The sequence below is a fragment of the Spodoptera frugiperda genome, chromosome 15 (genome assembly GCF_023101765.2).
Source record: "Spodoptera frugiperda isolate SF20-4 chromosome 15, AGI-APGP_CSIRO_Sfru_2.0, whole genome shotgun sequence".
Classification (NCBI taxonomy): domain Eukaryota; kingdom Metazoa; phylum Arthropoda; class Insecta; order Lepidoptera; family Noctuidae; genus Spodoptera; species Spodoptera frugiperda.
In genome coordinates this window covers 13511954-13528465 of record NC_064226.1, presented here as the reverse complement: position 1 = coordinate 13528465, position 16512 = coordinate 13511954, and the positions used below count along the sequence as shown (strand labels likewise).

The following is a 16512-nucleotide window of genomic DNA, read 5'->3' as shown; positions in this document are numbered from 1 at the left end:
AATACAAGGAAAGACAAATAAAGTTAAATAATAATTTAATTTCTAGAATACAAATCAAAACAGTAAACAAATCATAATGACAGTTGACAACTCGAAATGAAAGCAGTGACAGTAAAAATAATCTATTTCCGAACGAAATGAAGTCAATGACCTCAAAACGTCAGTGCAACTGGAACTCAAATTCTCGACAAATTTATCGTTATGCCAACAAAAAAGAATAATTTATTTTAATAAGAATCTGGAATAAGAACTTCATAAAATCAGTTTTCTATAAGCCAAAAACATAATCAAAGAACTTTTAACCATTTCAGGTATAAAGTTGAATTTGAACAAATATAAAACTTTGTTGGCTTAAGTCGGTAAAAAGGAGAGAATATCGGTACTACAAAAATGTCGAAATCAGTTGAACACACAACGAAGTTGAAATAAACAAACCGCGTTTAAATGGGCGTTGCCTTACGTTTTGATACCGATATCTCGCTGATTACAAATAGATAAGCCCTCATATACTTTTGCGACATTGTACTAAATCGAAACTAGGGCCTCAGAGATAAAAATGTGATACATTCTTTATACGCTACTGTGTTTTATGAAACTTTGTTTGGTACCATATTTCTCATATAAAATCTTCGTCACGGTGTGAAAATAATAATAGCTATTGTTTACGGTGTCTTAACATATAATTACACAAGTTTTAATTCATAAAATTGCTGTGCACTGCAGTTTAGTGAAGAAGTTTCGTACACAAATGTATGATGGTGACTCATCCAGAAAGTTGTGTGTAACTAATTTCGTAGCGTGTTATGTGATGTGAAAATGTATAAAAAGTATTTATTAACGTTGTTTTTATGTGCTAGTGTTGAGTGTCAGTCTAATAAAGACTTGTATAATGGACAAGTGAATAATGAATTTTATAACTCTCGTGAGCAGAATTCTCGGTCTTCAAGACTGCCTAGTCCAGGGGACAGTGACTATAGGACTTATGTGTACAATAACAGGAGATATGGGACTGATCCCACAAGATATAACCCCTACAACCCTAATATAAACCAGCCGGGAGGATTCCCTTACAATCCAATCAACACAAACCCTTTGGATGACCAGTTCAAGTATAATATTGTAAGTAATTCAGTTTATTATTGTTTTAATAGTTGTAGTTTAACTATAACACAAAAACATTTAAGTCTATTAACTGAGTAATTTCTTATAAGTTTCACAACCGGATTCTTATTGGATGATTCACCTCAATAAGTTGTAAAATGATTAAATACATTGTTTTGTAAACAGTGTGAGACTGAATATTTAGTGATAACTAAATTATTAAAACCTACCAGTTTTCTATAGATATACTGCTGAAATAAAATTCAAAACAAAATAAGTTTATAAGGATGTAAAGTAGTATAGTTATGCCTATCTTATCTATGATCCCAATTTTTTTCCCATAAGTACAATTTTATTTCACATAGATTTCAAAATATATTAAATAATATTTCTTTATTACACACTTTTCATATTAAAAAGATAGGAGGTAAGAATATTTTTGTATAAAATAATAATCTATTCAAAATATTATTGTTTTAATCGACCACTTCATGTTTATTGTAGAACCGGGACCCAAACAACCCAGATGCCTTATTCCCTGGTGTCCTCGGAGGATGGAGGGAAGATTTACAAGGGAGAGAGAGGAGGGACTCCAGGCAGCTGAAGAGGGATGTCTTTGTTACTACTAATTATGGACAAGTGCAAGGATTTAAGGTATGTTATAGTTAGTCTTTGTTTTTTAAGTCTTTGGTACTTATTGTGTTAATACAAAACTCATCTTAGTCTTTCCAACTGTTGTCTTGAATATGAATAGCATAATTTTAGTTTTGTTACGATTTATGTTGTTTGATACCATGAAGCAAATACAAAGAGGACTCACTTTACGGAGATCTCAAGATGTTACAATCTCTTTCCCATCACGCAGTCTCTTACTACAAAAAGTTGCCAATTGTCCACATGTGTCACTTTTTAAGCGCTTATAACCTATCTACACCTTTTAAATATCATTGGATAGGGCCGATTTGTTTTGTCACAATGCACAGTCTCCTCCCTGTACTTGTTTCATGTTTAATGCATAGTTGCGAATACAACATAGAATTTGGATTTATTTTTGGCTATTTATTTGTCACATAAATAAATTAGATATTTAATGAAAAAATCTTTTCTGGAACAGGTGTATTTATATGACAATCCGGACCCAGATTCAGGGTACAGACCCTGGCTGTCACCAGTGGAGAGGATACAGGGAGAAGTGTCAGTGTTCCTGGGGATACCATATGCTAGACCACCTGTGTTGGAAGGCAGGTTCAAGGTAAGACCTAATTTAAATGCTTTTTTTTAAACTCGTATCAGCTTGACTTCTGCCAAGTTATTATTACTCCCTAAATTATGTTTCCTCATTTATTATTAGTATTTTTTAATTCATCTTCTATAATAAGATTAACCTTAACTGTTCGAAAAAATATCTCAACTAGTTTCAAGCCCCGGCAAAAGCCTATACGTATACGCGTAGCATGTAGTTATGGCGAGTGTCGACTCATGGTGTCTAAATAAAACTAAGAACTTCCTATTCTTTAGCTTTTTTTATTTACAATCATTTAAAATCTTTTTGGTCCATTTCATTGCATCCAATTTTTGGCAGTCTTACTAGATATATTGGTAATTTGCAGCCTCCACGCCAACACCCCGGATGGCAACTGATGCAAGCAGTGGACTGGGGTCCAGCTTGCCCCCAACCAGTCCGCTACACCGGCGCTACGAAGGGCATCAGAGATATGGACGAAGACTGTCTCTACTTGAATATATTCTCGCCTAATGTGAGTAACATTTTATTATTATAATTCTTTTCGTGTTGTTTGTTGTGTATAATTGTATATGCAAGTATTGATTAATTTGATTCTTACCCAGTGAACTTTAAAGTTACCAGAAGTAATTTTCTATTATTTCATGTATGAAAAATTTCAGGCATCAGGCCTTTTAATCCCCGAAAGGGTAGGCAGAGATGCACATTACGACTGCCTCGTTGGTCGAGTGGTAGCAAGTGCAAGGGGTCTCGGATTCGATTCCCGGGTCAGGCAAAGCATTACTGGGCTATTTTCGGTTTTTCGAAAATTTCTCAGTAGTAGCACGGAGTCTCTCGGATTGTCCCTACTACCTAGAACTAGTAGTTTCAAAGATTAGCTCATTCAATCAAACTACCGCTTCAGCTTCATATAATAGTTAGTATAAAGTAGAAAACTAGATATTTATGAAAACTAATGTATTAACTAACCCATGATTGGCATGCTGCCATTGTAGAATATAATGCAATTTATCTAATTCAATCGTGGAATGAATAAAACAGCAGCTGACAATGAGGTCGCCATGACAGATACATAATTGTGATATTGCTAAACTAAACAGCTTTTGTCCCTAGTGAATTGTTGCGAATAGCCAGGCCATCTGATTATTTAGATTTAATTTATTTATAGAATAATGTATGATGTTTTATATTGATTGCGTTTATTGTAAATAATTACTTTGAAAGCGGAGTGACCGCCAAGTGCGATTGCTAATCAAGGGGTTCGGTTCTCGGATTGGCCAGAAAAATATTGGGATTTTTCGATTTCTAAGCCCTTTTACGACATTAGGCTTACGCATAGGATTTAACATAAAGAACTACATACCCTCTCGGATATTACAACTTAATATACTCTATACTAATAAATAAAGCTGAGGAATTTGTTTGTATGTTTGAACGCGCTGATTCAGTAGTTCCTTCCGGAACTACTGAATCGATTCGAATATTTATTTTTGTGAAGGCTATAAAACATCACGCTATTACTAATAGAAACCGAGTAGAATGTGAAATCGCGCAGAAGTAGCCAGTCAGTGCTATAATTATGGAAGCAATTCTGAAAATAAATTTGATTTGATTTGATTGATATAATATTATAACCCAACAATTTCGTATTTAAATAGGTTTACAGTCATCACATAAAGCATGCGTAATGGGTAGATTATACATTACAATAACTATCATGTAACCAATTCGGTTCTATGGTCCTATTCCGAATTAATTTTCTATTGTACTAACAACTAACAATATTAATTTTGAATTTATATTTGTTGCTACTTCAAATAAGTACCTGGGTAATGCGATTATTATTTGTCATGGACGCGTATACAAATATCACATCACTACTTATCACACCCAGACCATATTTTAACACGAAGTAATTTTTTGTTTCTTAATCCAAAGTATTTCCCGTCTTTAAAAGTTTAAAATGTGCAGATTTCAATGAACTGCAGTCATTATGTCAATAATTGCTCATTGAAAGAGTAATCTTGTTATCTTTGAGGTCATATCAAAATGAATCACTAGCTGCCGACTGTATGAGTCTTAATTAGCTTTTTATTTCATTTGCGAAAGATTAATAAGCTAAATTCAACTTTACGAGCTTGAATTAAAGTTTAAGAAAGAGACGGTTCAGTAATACTATGCTTGACCCGGGAATCGAAACCGAGACCCCTTGCCTAGCAATCGCACTTGCGACCACTTGGCCAACGAGGCAGTCAGTATAGGAAAATAAGATATATAACGAGAATATCACAATAGCTAGATTTACACAGTCCTATATACAAACAACTTATACCTATGTAGTACGTAGATATGTCCTAATACCACTGTTTTGATTTCAAATGCTAAAATCCAATGCCCCCAAGGGAGAAGCTCTTTCAATTAGCAAATGTACTCACTGATGTGACTAACTGTCCTGAATTGATTAACTGGCTTATTGCTTCATTAGAGGCCTTTATACCGCCTCATTAGAAATGTGAATGAATTGGACTTTGTGACGAAAGGATGTGTGGCCGACCAAGTGACGCATTAAGTGGCGCCTTGAGTCTTTGATAGTAGTGCATTCAAGTTTTTGAGTGAAAATGTTTCGTTTAATTTATCGAGATATAAACTTAGGGCTTGAAAATGTTTATCATTTCGTATAAAAGACAATACATTGTGTCTCGCGTGGATCTGCGTTCCGGCGGTAATCTAATACTACTTGCCGAATAATATATATAATGATCTTAAGCGCAATAACGAAGTAAGGAGTTTCGGGTTCAATTTTCGAGTCTGGCAAAATATTGTGATTATAAGGTTTATTTGTGCATTGAAAATTCGTTATAGCACTGGATTATAATTATAAGGAACAATCCACACTAATCCTATACCTTTAACACGAATTATTGCTGTGTTACCCAGCCTTTAGGTTGGGTAACCGCTACCCCGGTTTGTGTTTCAGAAATAAAATTCCTAGGGTACTTTTTAGATGGGCTATATACGCGTTATAGCAGTGGTAAGCCCCTCTTTGAAGAGTGGCTTGAGACGTCACGGCGTCCTCACCTACCGCCTGACGCAGGTACTTACCGGACACGGAAGTTTCGGTTGGTACCTGTTTCATTTCGTCATTTCGTCTGTGTCGTCATTGCAAGGACCGCCCGGAAGATATGGTGGAGCATACATGGCCATGTCCTTAAATGGGAATGGCGACGGTAACCTCTTACGTCCGGCTCTAGTTCAGGCCAAGGTGCGGAGCGAGGGGAAAGGACGCCGTCTCCCCTTCTGCGAAGCAGTCATGCTAACTAAGGAAAGGCGGAGCGCGTGAAAAACGATTACACGCCCCAGCCGCCGCATTTACACTCCGGGCGTCAGGATCGCGTGACGATCCCCGGCCACCGTAAACGCGACTGCACGGCGAGTAAGAGTAGCGGTCGCCCGAGCAAAACCAGACCCGCGCACCGTGCGTCGCGTTCTGTGCGCGTCTCAAAGAGCCAGGCCACCACAGATGGGACCCAATAGGGCTGATGTCGGACCCGGTGCTGCATGACAACGTAAAAGATTATGGGGCCCCGGCTCAAATCAGAACGGGGTGAAACACTCCTTCTCGCGGTAGGAGTGTCCATCGTGATTTTCCCCTCTCAAAAAAAAGAAAGAGTACTGTCTAGAACAAATCTTTTCCTTCATACATGGTGACGCAAGGTTATGAAATCCTTAAGGCCATATTTTTATACCCTATCATATTTTTATGACAATAAATTCAAGAATTGGATTTTTTTATTGTCCAATATTCCAGCATATTATTGCACTATACGACTTACATAGAATCTGGTTGTACTTTGATAGACAGGTGACAATAAAATGTGGGCGTGTGGTAAACCGCTTCCTTGATCAAAAAATGTTTTACTTCGTTAGTAAGACTATAATTTTTTTGAGTATAGTTACACCCCGCTCCGCGTCTTTCGCAAACAATGCCTCTCCTCCAGGCAGCTCATGTTTCGCACATCATGGGCGCGGGTGAATTTTATATCGGAGTATTTTAAAATTGTAATATCCTAAGATATTGTATTGAAGTTTATTGTCAAAGACAATTTTGTTCACAATTAAATACTCTTAATAAACAACACATTTATTTCGATAAAGATTAATATTTTTTCGTTAAACAACTCAAACAAATAATGCATTAATTTCGACCCAGTTTGATAACCAAAAAACGACTCTAGTAAGTTAATCCTAAAAGATAGACATTACTGTCGCGGACTTTTTTAGATTTTTAAGAGGAATAATTCTTTAATACATTAATTTTCGTATCTTGAACCATAAGCGCACGCAACGGAAGCCCTCAAGAATTATAATTTCGTTTTGTCCAATTTTCCTTTATTTCTTCGCTCCTAATAGTTATAGCGGTGTTTGATAGCAAACCTTCCTCGATAAATGGACTATCCAACACAAAAAGAATTATTCACGGACCAGTAGTTCCGGAGATTAGCGATTCAAACAAACAAACAAACACAAACAATCAAACAAACTCTTGCTTTATAATATTAGTATAGATGATCTTAAGCACAATAACGAAGTAAGGATTGGGTTCAATTTCGAGTACGGCAAAGTATTGTGATGCAACCATTATAATAGGTTTTTCGGTATCGGGCCAGAATTTGAAATAGTATATTTCTGGAATTCTTACATAACTGGCAAAAAATATGAGTATTTCAGGTGTACTGTCATGTTGCTAACATTCCTTAATGCTTGTAATACACAAATCTATTAAGATAACTAAGAATGAAATTACTATTTCTAATATCTTGTGCCTAGACGGAAGCCGGAGCCACGGCGCAGCGGTACCCAGTAATGGTGTACATCCACGGCGGACAGTACACCTCCGGAGCATCGAACCTGTTCCCCGCGCACATGATGGCCGCCTTCTACAATGTCATCGTCGTGTCTATCAACTATAGACTTGGAGCTTTAGGTAAGAAAATGTTATAAAATCATCTAAATATAAAACACAGTCCAATTAACTTTAGTGTTTTAATTCAAATTTAATTTTACTAGAAGAAATCCTTTAGGGTTTTTTATCTCAATATTTGTCCTAGCTTTCGTTATACCAAAACTTATCAATACCGATTTACTAATTTACACATAGGTCCACATGTAAATTGGTGTACCATTATGTATGTACAGTAATGATACCTACTAACATTTTTATGTTTACACTATACACATTAGTTATCTGTAGAAATTCACCACAAAAAGGTACCACAACATATTTAAACAGTATCCTTACTTTATTTTTCTTTCTATTCAGGTTTCCTATCAACGGGCGACGAGAACTCTCCAGGTAACTACGGCATCCTGGACCAGGCGATGGCCCTGCGCTGGGTGTACGACAACATCGGCCCGTTCAACGGCGACCGCTCCTCCATCACGCTGTTCGGGCCGGGCGCCGGCGCCGCCTCCGCCGGACTACTCGCCATCGCGCCGCAGACCAGGGATATTGTCACTAGGGTTATTGCGCAGGTAATTAAATTAAACAAGCTTTTTTATAGTATAAGCCGGTAAACAAACAAATGGATTACCTGATGGTAAGCAACGAACAATGCTGGTAAACACCAGAGGCGTTACAAGGCCTCTTGGGGGTTAGGACTTTAAAGGTTGTTGGGGAATCTTGCTTATAAGCGGCCTTCATCTATCTTCGTGAATTTTCTAAGGTCATTCATGATTTTAATAAGGGTTTTGATCAAACATTTATAATTAAGAAAATAAAGAAAGCTACAAGAATCTAGTTGCGAAATAATGTGCGCAACTGATTTGGCGCTTTAAAAATGTTACTTGCGTAAATGGATAGCGCAAAATTGCGCATACAACTTGTTTTAAACCAAATTTTATTATGTTATCGGCTTACTCACGTAATGTTTTGACGAGGAACTCGACTAGTTTCAAGCCATGCTAGATCATATTCATGAGCAGCATTCCGCGACACACGACGCGGTGATTGTCCCCAAAATACGTATGTCTCACGAAAGTTACAATAAAATCATTGTTTTTTTATAAATAAGTAGTACTATTTCTGTTTACATTTTACGCTATATAAAGTTGATTCATATCTTGGTTTGCAGAGTGGTTCAGCGCTAGCAGACTGGGCGATGATAGAAGATAAGTTCAGGGTACAGAACACGTCACTGGTGTTCGGCAGACTGCTCGGGTGTCCCATAGACTCCTCGTGGAAACTCGTCAACTGCTTGCGGCAGGGCAGGAGCTTCTATGAACTGGGCAATGCTGAGTTTCAGGTAAGTTTTAGTATATTGAAGAATAAATTATGTATTACCTATTTTAATTTGCTAAAAAAAACCTATTTATGTTAATAGTGAATCAGTTTGTTATTATTATATAAGTTATTTTTCAAATCCGAAAACTTTTACGAATTGAAATGTTGACATAATGCGACATTATTTTATATACTCTGTAAATTGAAATGAATAATTTCAGTGCTTTTACGACAGTAATACTTTTACATCTTTTGTATACACACTTAAAATCACACCGTAAACCAAAACCAACCTTGCCACAAATGCAATAACACCTACAATCCCTTCCAGCCGCACGTAGGCTTCATACCCTGGGGTCCAGTACTGGAGAACAACTTCACGTTCCCTGGAGACGAGTGGTACGACGGCTGGAGGGAGAGGGACTGGCACTTCCTCAATACTATGCCGGAGGACCTTATACAGAGGAGGCAGTTCAATCCGTCATTGAGGTATATGACCGGAGTCACTACGCAGGAAGCTGCTTATTATTTGTGTGAGTATGAAAGAAAAATGGGTTTTTCTATTTAATTTTAATGTTAACTAGGTTATATGTGTAAATGTTCGACGAATAAGGTTATTCAATTATTTTTGAGCCATAGCAGGAGCTCATAACTATCGAAAATGAGACTTTCTAGAAATAAATTTGTTTCGATTTTTAGTATCATTGCATTTTCGATTTTAACTCTCAATAAACTTTAGACAACATGCAACTTTAACATGATACACAATATTATTTGAATAACTTGCAGTCTTTAAGGCCAGACCCTTCGAACCAAAGATCTCATCATCAACTCCATGAAATATTTCGATAGAAATAGTCAGTTTGCTATCGTATAGTTTATTCTAATTCCTTTTTACAGATAAAAACGAATCCTTAGCCCCAAACTACGAGATATCGGAGCGATGGTTCAACGAGAAAGTGTGGGAGTTAGTCCAGCGATACAACTACACATTGAACCCGCGCGGCGTGTACGAAGCTATCCGGTACATGTACACCTACCACCCCGAGCCACATAATGTTAGCGCTATCAGGGACCAGTACATTCATGTAAGTAAATCTTTACTGTCTTCTAAAATATTATTAAGTTTTAATGAACACTGTTTAAGTATGTTTTAATAACTCTCGTGAGACATATTTTTGAACTGCACGGTTGGTGCGGTGGCTGGGCAACTGGCTGCCGCGCAACGGGAAGCGGGTTCGATTCCCGCACGGAGCAACTCTTTGTGTGATCCACAAATTGTTGTTTCGGGTCTGGGTGTCATGTGTATGTGAACTTGTATGTTTGTAAACGCACCCACGACACAGGAGAAAACCCTAGTGTGGGGCAACGTTTTTAAAAAAATAAAAAAAAATATTAAATTAACTAAAAATCACGTTATCACAAACACAAAACTTTTGCATGATCAGCTGTCAGCAACGAGGCAACCACGCAATTGCGTAAGACTAGTAAAATTCTATTTCTAGTAGGCAAACATACAGATAGATAGATTATTGAACTTGGCCGTTAACTAGGTAGATATTTTTTGTCTAGTAGGTATTATATATAGATATTTCTTTGTTTATCCCATTGAAAAAGTTAAAAACCTGCGTTGCTATTTGTCTGTACATCTTGTAAAACCAAAATATCTCCACAGCTCCTATCAGACTTCCTCTACCGCGCACCGACAGACAAGATGGTGAAGCTACTGCTCGAACAAAACGTTCCTGTGTACATGTACGTACTGAATACGACGGTGGAAGCCTTCAAGTTCCCGGAGTGGAGGCAGTATGCCCACGATACAGAGCATTACTTCCTCACTGGAGCCCCATTCATGGACCAGGAGTTCTTCCCGGTTAAGCAAAGGATCGATAACCAGCAGTGGACGAATAATGACCGAAATATGAGCCATTTCTTCATGAAGACGTACACGGATTTTGCCAGATTTGGGTGAGTTTTTGGTATACTTTTTAATTGTAGTGTCAGATTATCATCTGATTATTAATCAGACATACAGACAGACGGAAAACAGACAAAAAAAATATAATCACATATTTGGGTTTCGATCCAGTAACATGCTATTTATTTTTTCAATATTTTCAATGTACAGAATTGACCCTTCTACAGATTTATTATATGTATAGATGTCGGTCTTTTTAATTTATAGTCCGTCTTGTTATTTTAAAATATTAGACAGAATTTTTTTATTTTCTTATTGAAAGAAATACTTTCGGACATATATCGATTAATATTAATAATTTTTAATACCTTTTTACCATTTTATTTAGCAACCCGACCCGGTCCCGTGTCCTAGGGCTCCACTTCGAGGTAGCGCAGGCAGGCCAGCTCCGGTACCTGAACCTGAACACGACGTACAACTCGTCCATCCTGCTCAACTACAGACAGACGGAGCTCGCGTTCTGGACCATGTATCTACCCACTGTTATTGGACGACTCGTGCCTACTTACCCGCCTATTACTGAGGTAAGATTATAATTATAATTACGTACAACTCGTCCATCCTGCTCAACTACAGACAGACGGAGCTCGCGTTCTGGACCATGTATCTACCCACCGTTATTGGACGACTCGTGCCTACTTACCCGCCTATTACTGAGGTAAGATTATAATTATAATTACGTACAACTCGTCCATCCTGATCAACTACAGACAGACGGAGCTCGCGTTCTGGACCATGTATCTACCCACCGTTATAGGACGACTCGTGCCTACTTACCCGCCTATTACTGAGGTAAGATTATAATTATAATTACGTACAACTCGTCCATCCTGCTCAACTACAGACAGACGGAGCTCGCGTTCTGGACCATGTATCTACCCACTGTTATTGGACGACTCGTGCCTACTTACCCGCCTATTACTGAGGTAAGATTATAATTATAATTACGTACAACTCGTCCATCCTGCTCAACTACAGACAGACGGAGCTCGCGTTCTGGACCATGTATCTACCCACTGTTATTGGACGACTCGTGCCCACTTATCCGCCTATTACTGAGGTAAGATTATAATAACATGTACTAATCACTAGATTTTTGCTAGAAGCGTTTGTACCGTTTTATATTATTATATACATATAGCATATCCATTCCTATCGAACTTTGAACATCCTAATCTTTTACTTGCCTTAAAATTCGGAATTGGGTTTCTCGCCAAAACTGTGCTCTTGCTAATCTTTATTAAGATACTTCTAACTGGGAAATATTTTTTCTGCAATATTACCCGTTTATAAACATCTGGAGATCAATACTCAAACCTTCTCTGTGTGAGAACAGGCCTTTGTTCAGAAGTGGCTGATTTTCGCCCCTTAAAAAACTAAGCTAGTATTATATAAAATTAAGCTTAAAATATGCATGACAAAAATCTCATTATTACATAAAAATTACTAAATTACAAAATACTCGCTACACTCATCTTCGAGAAATAAATTCCTCATTGCCTTGTTTTCCAGTACTGGTGGGAACCGAAGCAACCATTGCAGATAGCATTCTGGTCGGTGTCCAGTGCGTGTCTCGTGCTCATTGTACTACTCGTCGTGTGTTGCATGCTATGGAGAAACGCTAAGAGGTACGTCTATACGATTTGTTCATAGCTTTCTATCCACTAGGTGATGTCGTTTTGAGCTTGGTGAATAATTGGGTAGTTTCCTTGGTCAAAAATATATTTTTTTGATACAATAAAAAATCCCAAAATAATTGTACTTCCATTCATTATATTTACTTTTTTATCTAGCTATTTTTACAAATAACTATGCTGTTTGACGTAAACATTGAATGGCTTCGTAAGTAGCGTTCTCCTACAAAATTTATAGAAATGTCGTTTTTGATATTTCGATAAAAGTATAGAATTTGACTAATAGGCAACTATCATATTATTGTTGTGATAGGTGTTTCAAATGTTTTTGGTAATGTTGTGTTATTAATAATTATTGTAACTGTGTAGTGTGTATCGATAATATTAACAACAGTTTATCAATATTGTATGTAACATTATATGTAATAAAATGTATGTAACATTTTATTTTCATTCATCTTTAACTTATTTAAATAATAATTACCTATCTTTTAATATGTAATTACTAATTTTCATTTCCAATTAATTAACATTGCTATTTGTTTTAAGGTCTTACATCTATATTTAGTTGTTTTGTCTGCAATACTTGCATTCCTAAACACTAACGAGTCCAATGTCTTATGTATTTACTAACATTGTTTAAAATCCTCTTTAACAGGGCTATACCACCAAAATGGAAAATGGTACCGGCGATGTAGGTGAAACTAACATTCGATATAATGCTTGTAGAATGCTTCTTACACGGTGATAGACTTGTGTCCTTATTTGTCAGTCTGTGGGTCTATTACCATCTTTAGTGAGACGAATTGCAATGTAAAAATGTGAATTATGTGTAAAAATATGTAAGACGATAGCGCGTTCATTCGCGGTTTGATTGGTTAGTTCATTCGCGCTGGCCTATCAGAATGTCGAACACGCTCTCGTTTTGTTGTCGTTCAACGTAAAGCAAACGCGTCGTACTAAGCCCTCTTGTTATCAGTCTGCTCGTTTGCCTGTTATACCATAAAAAAATCGTCACATCTTGCATTTCGTCTCACTTATGCTAGTAGAAAATGTATTGTGGTATTTCTGTTTAAATTTATTGGCATTGTTTTTAATTTTTATTTTGTGTTTGACAATATTACTGCCTTATTGGACTTGTAATAAATGCAACTGCATTAAGAAAATATTATTTATAAAAGTGTCGTGATTATGAGTAGTCGCACTTGTGATTACTAGACCAAGAGAGCAGTCGTGGTTTTAATGTTTGTGGCAAAAGTAGTATAGAACTTTATTACGTGACGTCTTGCGTGAGCGATCTAGAAGCGAACGCGAAGCGGTACGGTGACACGCGAATTTATAGCGATGCGGTTGGTGACGTAGACGTTGGCCATGTCAATACATTTTGACAGATTGCTGCTTTCGCGCCTCGCCGCACCGCATCGCCTTTGCGTCTAAATCGCTCGCGCAAGACGTCGCGTTTCTCTACTAGTCATTATTTTTATTATATTATACTTATAATTGTTTAATTTCAATAAAAATCATACCTTTTATATTTAAACAATAAATATTTATTTATCTCATCAATTTTACAGGGAAACTGACAGATACTATGACGGTGACATATTCATGGTGCCAGAAGTGGAAGAGAGCGGCATAGACAACACGACGCGGTCCAGAGACAATATCTACGAGTATAGAGACGTGCCTATCAAGAAGCCGCACACACCACAACCTATTAGTAGAACTGTGAGTATTTAGATATACAGGGTAATAACGGATCCGGAGCTGCGGACTACCTAGCGGGTTTACCGGGGCTCCGGCTCGACAAGCAGGAGTAGGAACGGGGTGGTTTTTAGTCAATTAGAGTCTGACACTCCCTCTCGCCTCGCCCAAGGCGGGAGAAGTCATTGAATGATTTTCCCCACTCAAAAAATAAACAAAATAAAAAGCAATAAAGACAATGAACAACCCTCATCAACTAGAAGAGGTCCATAATCCAGCATTGGCCTGCCACGGCAGCATTGACCTGACTGTTAATGATTGTATATTCATGTACTTACAGATAAGTCAACCAGCAACTCTCCAATCATCCCGTCCCCCGTCGGAAGCGTCGACGGGATCAGCGTTGTCCCTGAAGGAAGGATCAGTATCCCGCGCCCCAGAACCGCTGCCCAGAGCCCGATCCCGAACTCAGATAGTGCATGGAATACCGCAGACTACTGTGTAAATGTTGTGTTACCGTGTAAGACTAATATTGGTACGTGAGCAATATTTTGTACTAGATTCTACTAGCTTTGCCCTCGTTACCGTGGGATGAAAGCCTATGTGTTATTCCAGACCATGATCTATCCCTATTCCAAATTTCATTCCGATCCTCACAAATTTTTCGCATTTAGTTGGATTGTTTGTTGTACGTAGGAATACGTATAGTAAAGCGTTTACGCTGTAATTGTTGCAAGTGTTTTGTAAAACTAATATATGGTTCGATAACTTAATTAACGTGCAAGACACGCTTGTGACCAAAACAGAACAACAATATATTAATTCAGTTTTAACTTTTACATAACTACTACTAAATTGTATTTCAAAGATATTTTAACTGAGAAAAGTTGTCGAATCGGACATAAGTTTTTTAAATGAAATTGACGCGATTATTATTTTAGGTATCTTTATGAGTCGCGCACTAACAGTAAATAGTAAACGTATCACATCTTATTGGGAAAAAGCAACGCAAAAGACTAGACTAGATATAATGACGTAGATACGATCTCTTACACTGTTTATTATACATAGCCATTTGTTAAAAGGCTGAAATTTGGTAACAAAACTAATTATATTAATATAATCGATAATCGAAATAATATGGCAGCTAAAAAGCGTATAGAGAACGCACTTTAAATTTTACAACAAAAACACGTATTATTTTAACGTTTCTAAAACGTTTTTGGCGAATATAGGTACGCGTCCACAGGCCCGCATCGTACGCATCGACCGCATTCCCTATGACGTCATCAGTACGTATCGCAAGTAGACATTGCCGATGATACGGTCCGTACGATGCAGATCAATGGACGCAGTTGTATAAGTTTCTATACAAGACAAACTAAAATCCGTTGCGTACGATGCGGGCCTGTGGACGCGTACCTTATATCAGTAGTTTATGCTGCAATATTTGCGATATGTAATTTTAAATATTATAATTATAGTTTTAGTTTACAAATGTGACATTCCCAACCACCGCAATGTTCAATATGTAATTAAAAAGACGTTGTTATAACTAAGAAGGCAGCTTTAACCTTTTTTGTAGTAAATAAGTGCAGGTTTTTTATACTAGTAAGTAAATAGTATTATTGTACGTATATTTTACACACTCGTGCCTCTTCTTGTAAAACTGAAACTAAGAAAAAGTTATAATATCAGTATTTTATATGATGATTGCTGCTGCAATGAAACTATGAATTAACTTTCAATGAGGGCTACCGTTTTTTGCACAACAGATGGCGCTAGTGTGAACCCCTTAGTTGTTGTCCAATAGGGAATTAGCTAACTGTCACACCATTGGTCATTCACTTTTTGATAACTACAGTGATTGGACAAAATATTACTTGCTACATTCGCGCCATCTGGTGACCAAATTTATTGGGCCCCATTGGTTGTTATATTCGTAAAAGTTTTGCTTCTTTACCGCGTAACTATTTACATACATATATACTATCTTGCATGCCATATATTTAAATAAATACTCCAATTCACTGCCTCATTGGTTGCAAGTGCAATTGCCATATGTAATTGGCATTGTGAAACTTTGGACTTTTCTTTTTTTAGTAAAGTATCAATTTAAAAACTATTCATCTAATATAGAATTGGATGTTAAACTGAAACTTGAGTCCATATTTACCTACTTACCTAAAAAATTACGTCGTGTAACTTTCAACTCTATCTGCAAACAAATTAGGTTAAAAATTGTTTCAACGAAAACGTTTCGTTAAAATTTGAACAAATTCTTTTATGAACTGGTAAGTTTTATCACCAGTATTTTTTTTTTACCTAAAAGGTATTATGTATTTTGTTTTGTTTTACGTAATTTGTACCTTATTTGTAATTAGTTTAGGTCGATACTGCACTGCGTTAGAAATTCTTTATAATTAATTAATAAATATTTTTATGAAAGGAATTTCATGCACAGTATGACGTCACACAGCTAATGATTATAAGCCCCGATGTGGGTCGAAAATGATCGAGTACATTACATTTGTAATTACCTAAGTTAAGTAAATATTGGTTACTTGATGTT

At 36.9% G+C, this 16512-nt stretch overlaps 2 protein-coding genes across 3 annotated transcripts in view; both read left to right on the top strand.

The window, feature by feature from the left end:
* The first annotated feature begins 414 nt into the window (after positions 1–414).
* LOC118276691 (neuroligin-4, Y-linked) lies at positions 415–14954 on the top strand. Of its 2 annotated transcripts, XM_050698613.1 has the most exons (15): positions 415–1119; positions 1606–1755; positions 2216–2353; positions 2712–2858; positions 7172–7328; positions 7665–7876; positions 8476–8646; positions 8956–9157; positions 9525–9712; positions 10300–10592; positions 10931–11126; positions 12115–12230; positions 12895–12930; positions 13811–13964; positions 14281–14954. In XM_050698613.1, the coding sequence occupies exons 1-15, from the start codon at positions 817–819 to the stop codon at positions 14443–14445; spliced, it is 2628 nt and encodes an 875-aa protein (XP_050554570.1). In that variant the 5' UTR covers positions 415–816; the 3' UTR covers positions 14446–14954. The 2 variants fall into 2 exon arrangements, with proteins under 2 accessions (XP_050554570.1, XP_050554571.1); XM_050698614.1 differs by lacking the exon at positions 12895–12930 and having other exon boundaries at positions 416–1119.
* Positions 7666–16512, top strand: part of LOC118269957 (17-beta-hydroxysteroid dehydrogenase 13-like) — a 157936-nt gene continuing 149089 nt past the window's right edge. Inside the window, exon 1 of the mRNA XM_050698631.1 lies at positions 7666–7752. Within this exon, the coding sequence (XP_050554588.1) occupies positions 7724–7752 (29 nt within the window). The 5' untranslated portion in view covers positions 7666–7723. The remainder of the gene's footprint in view (positions 7753–16512) is intronic.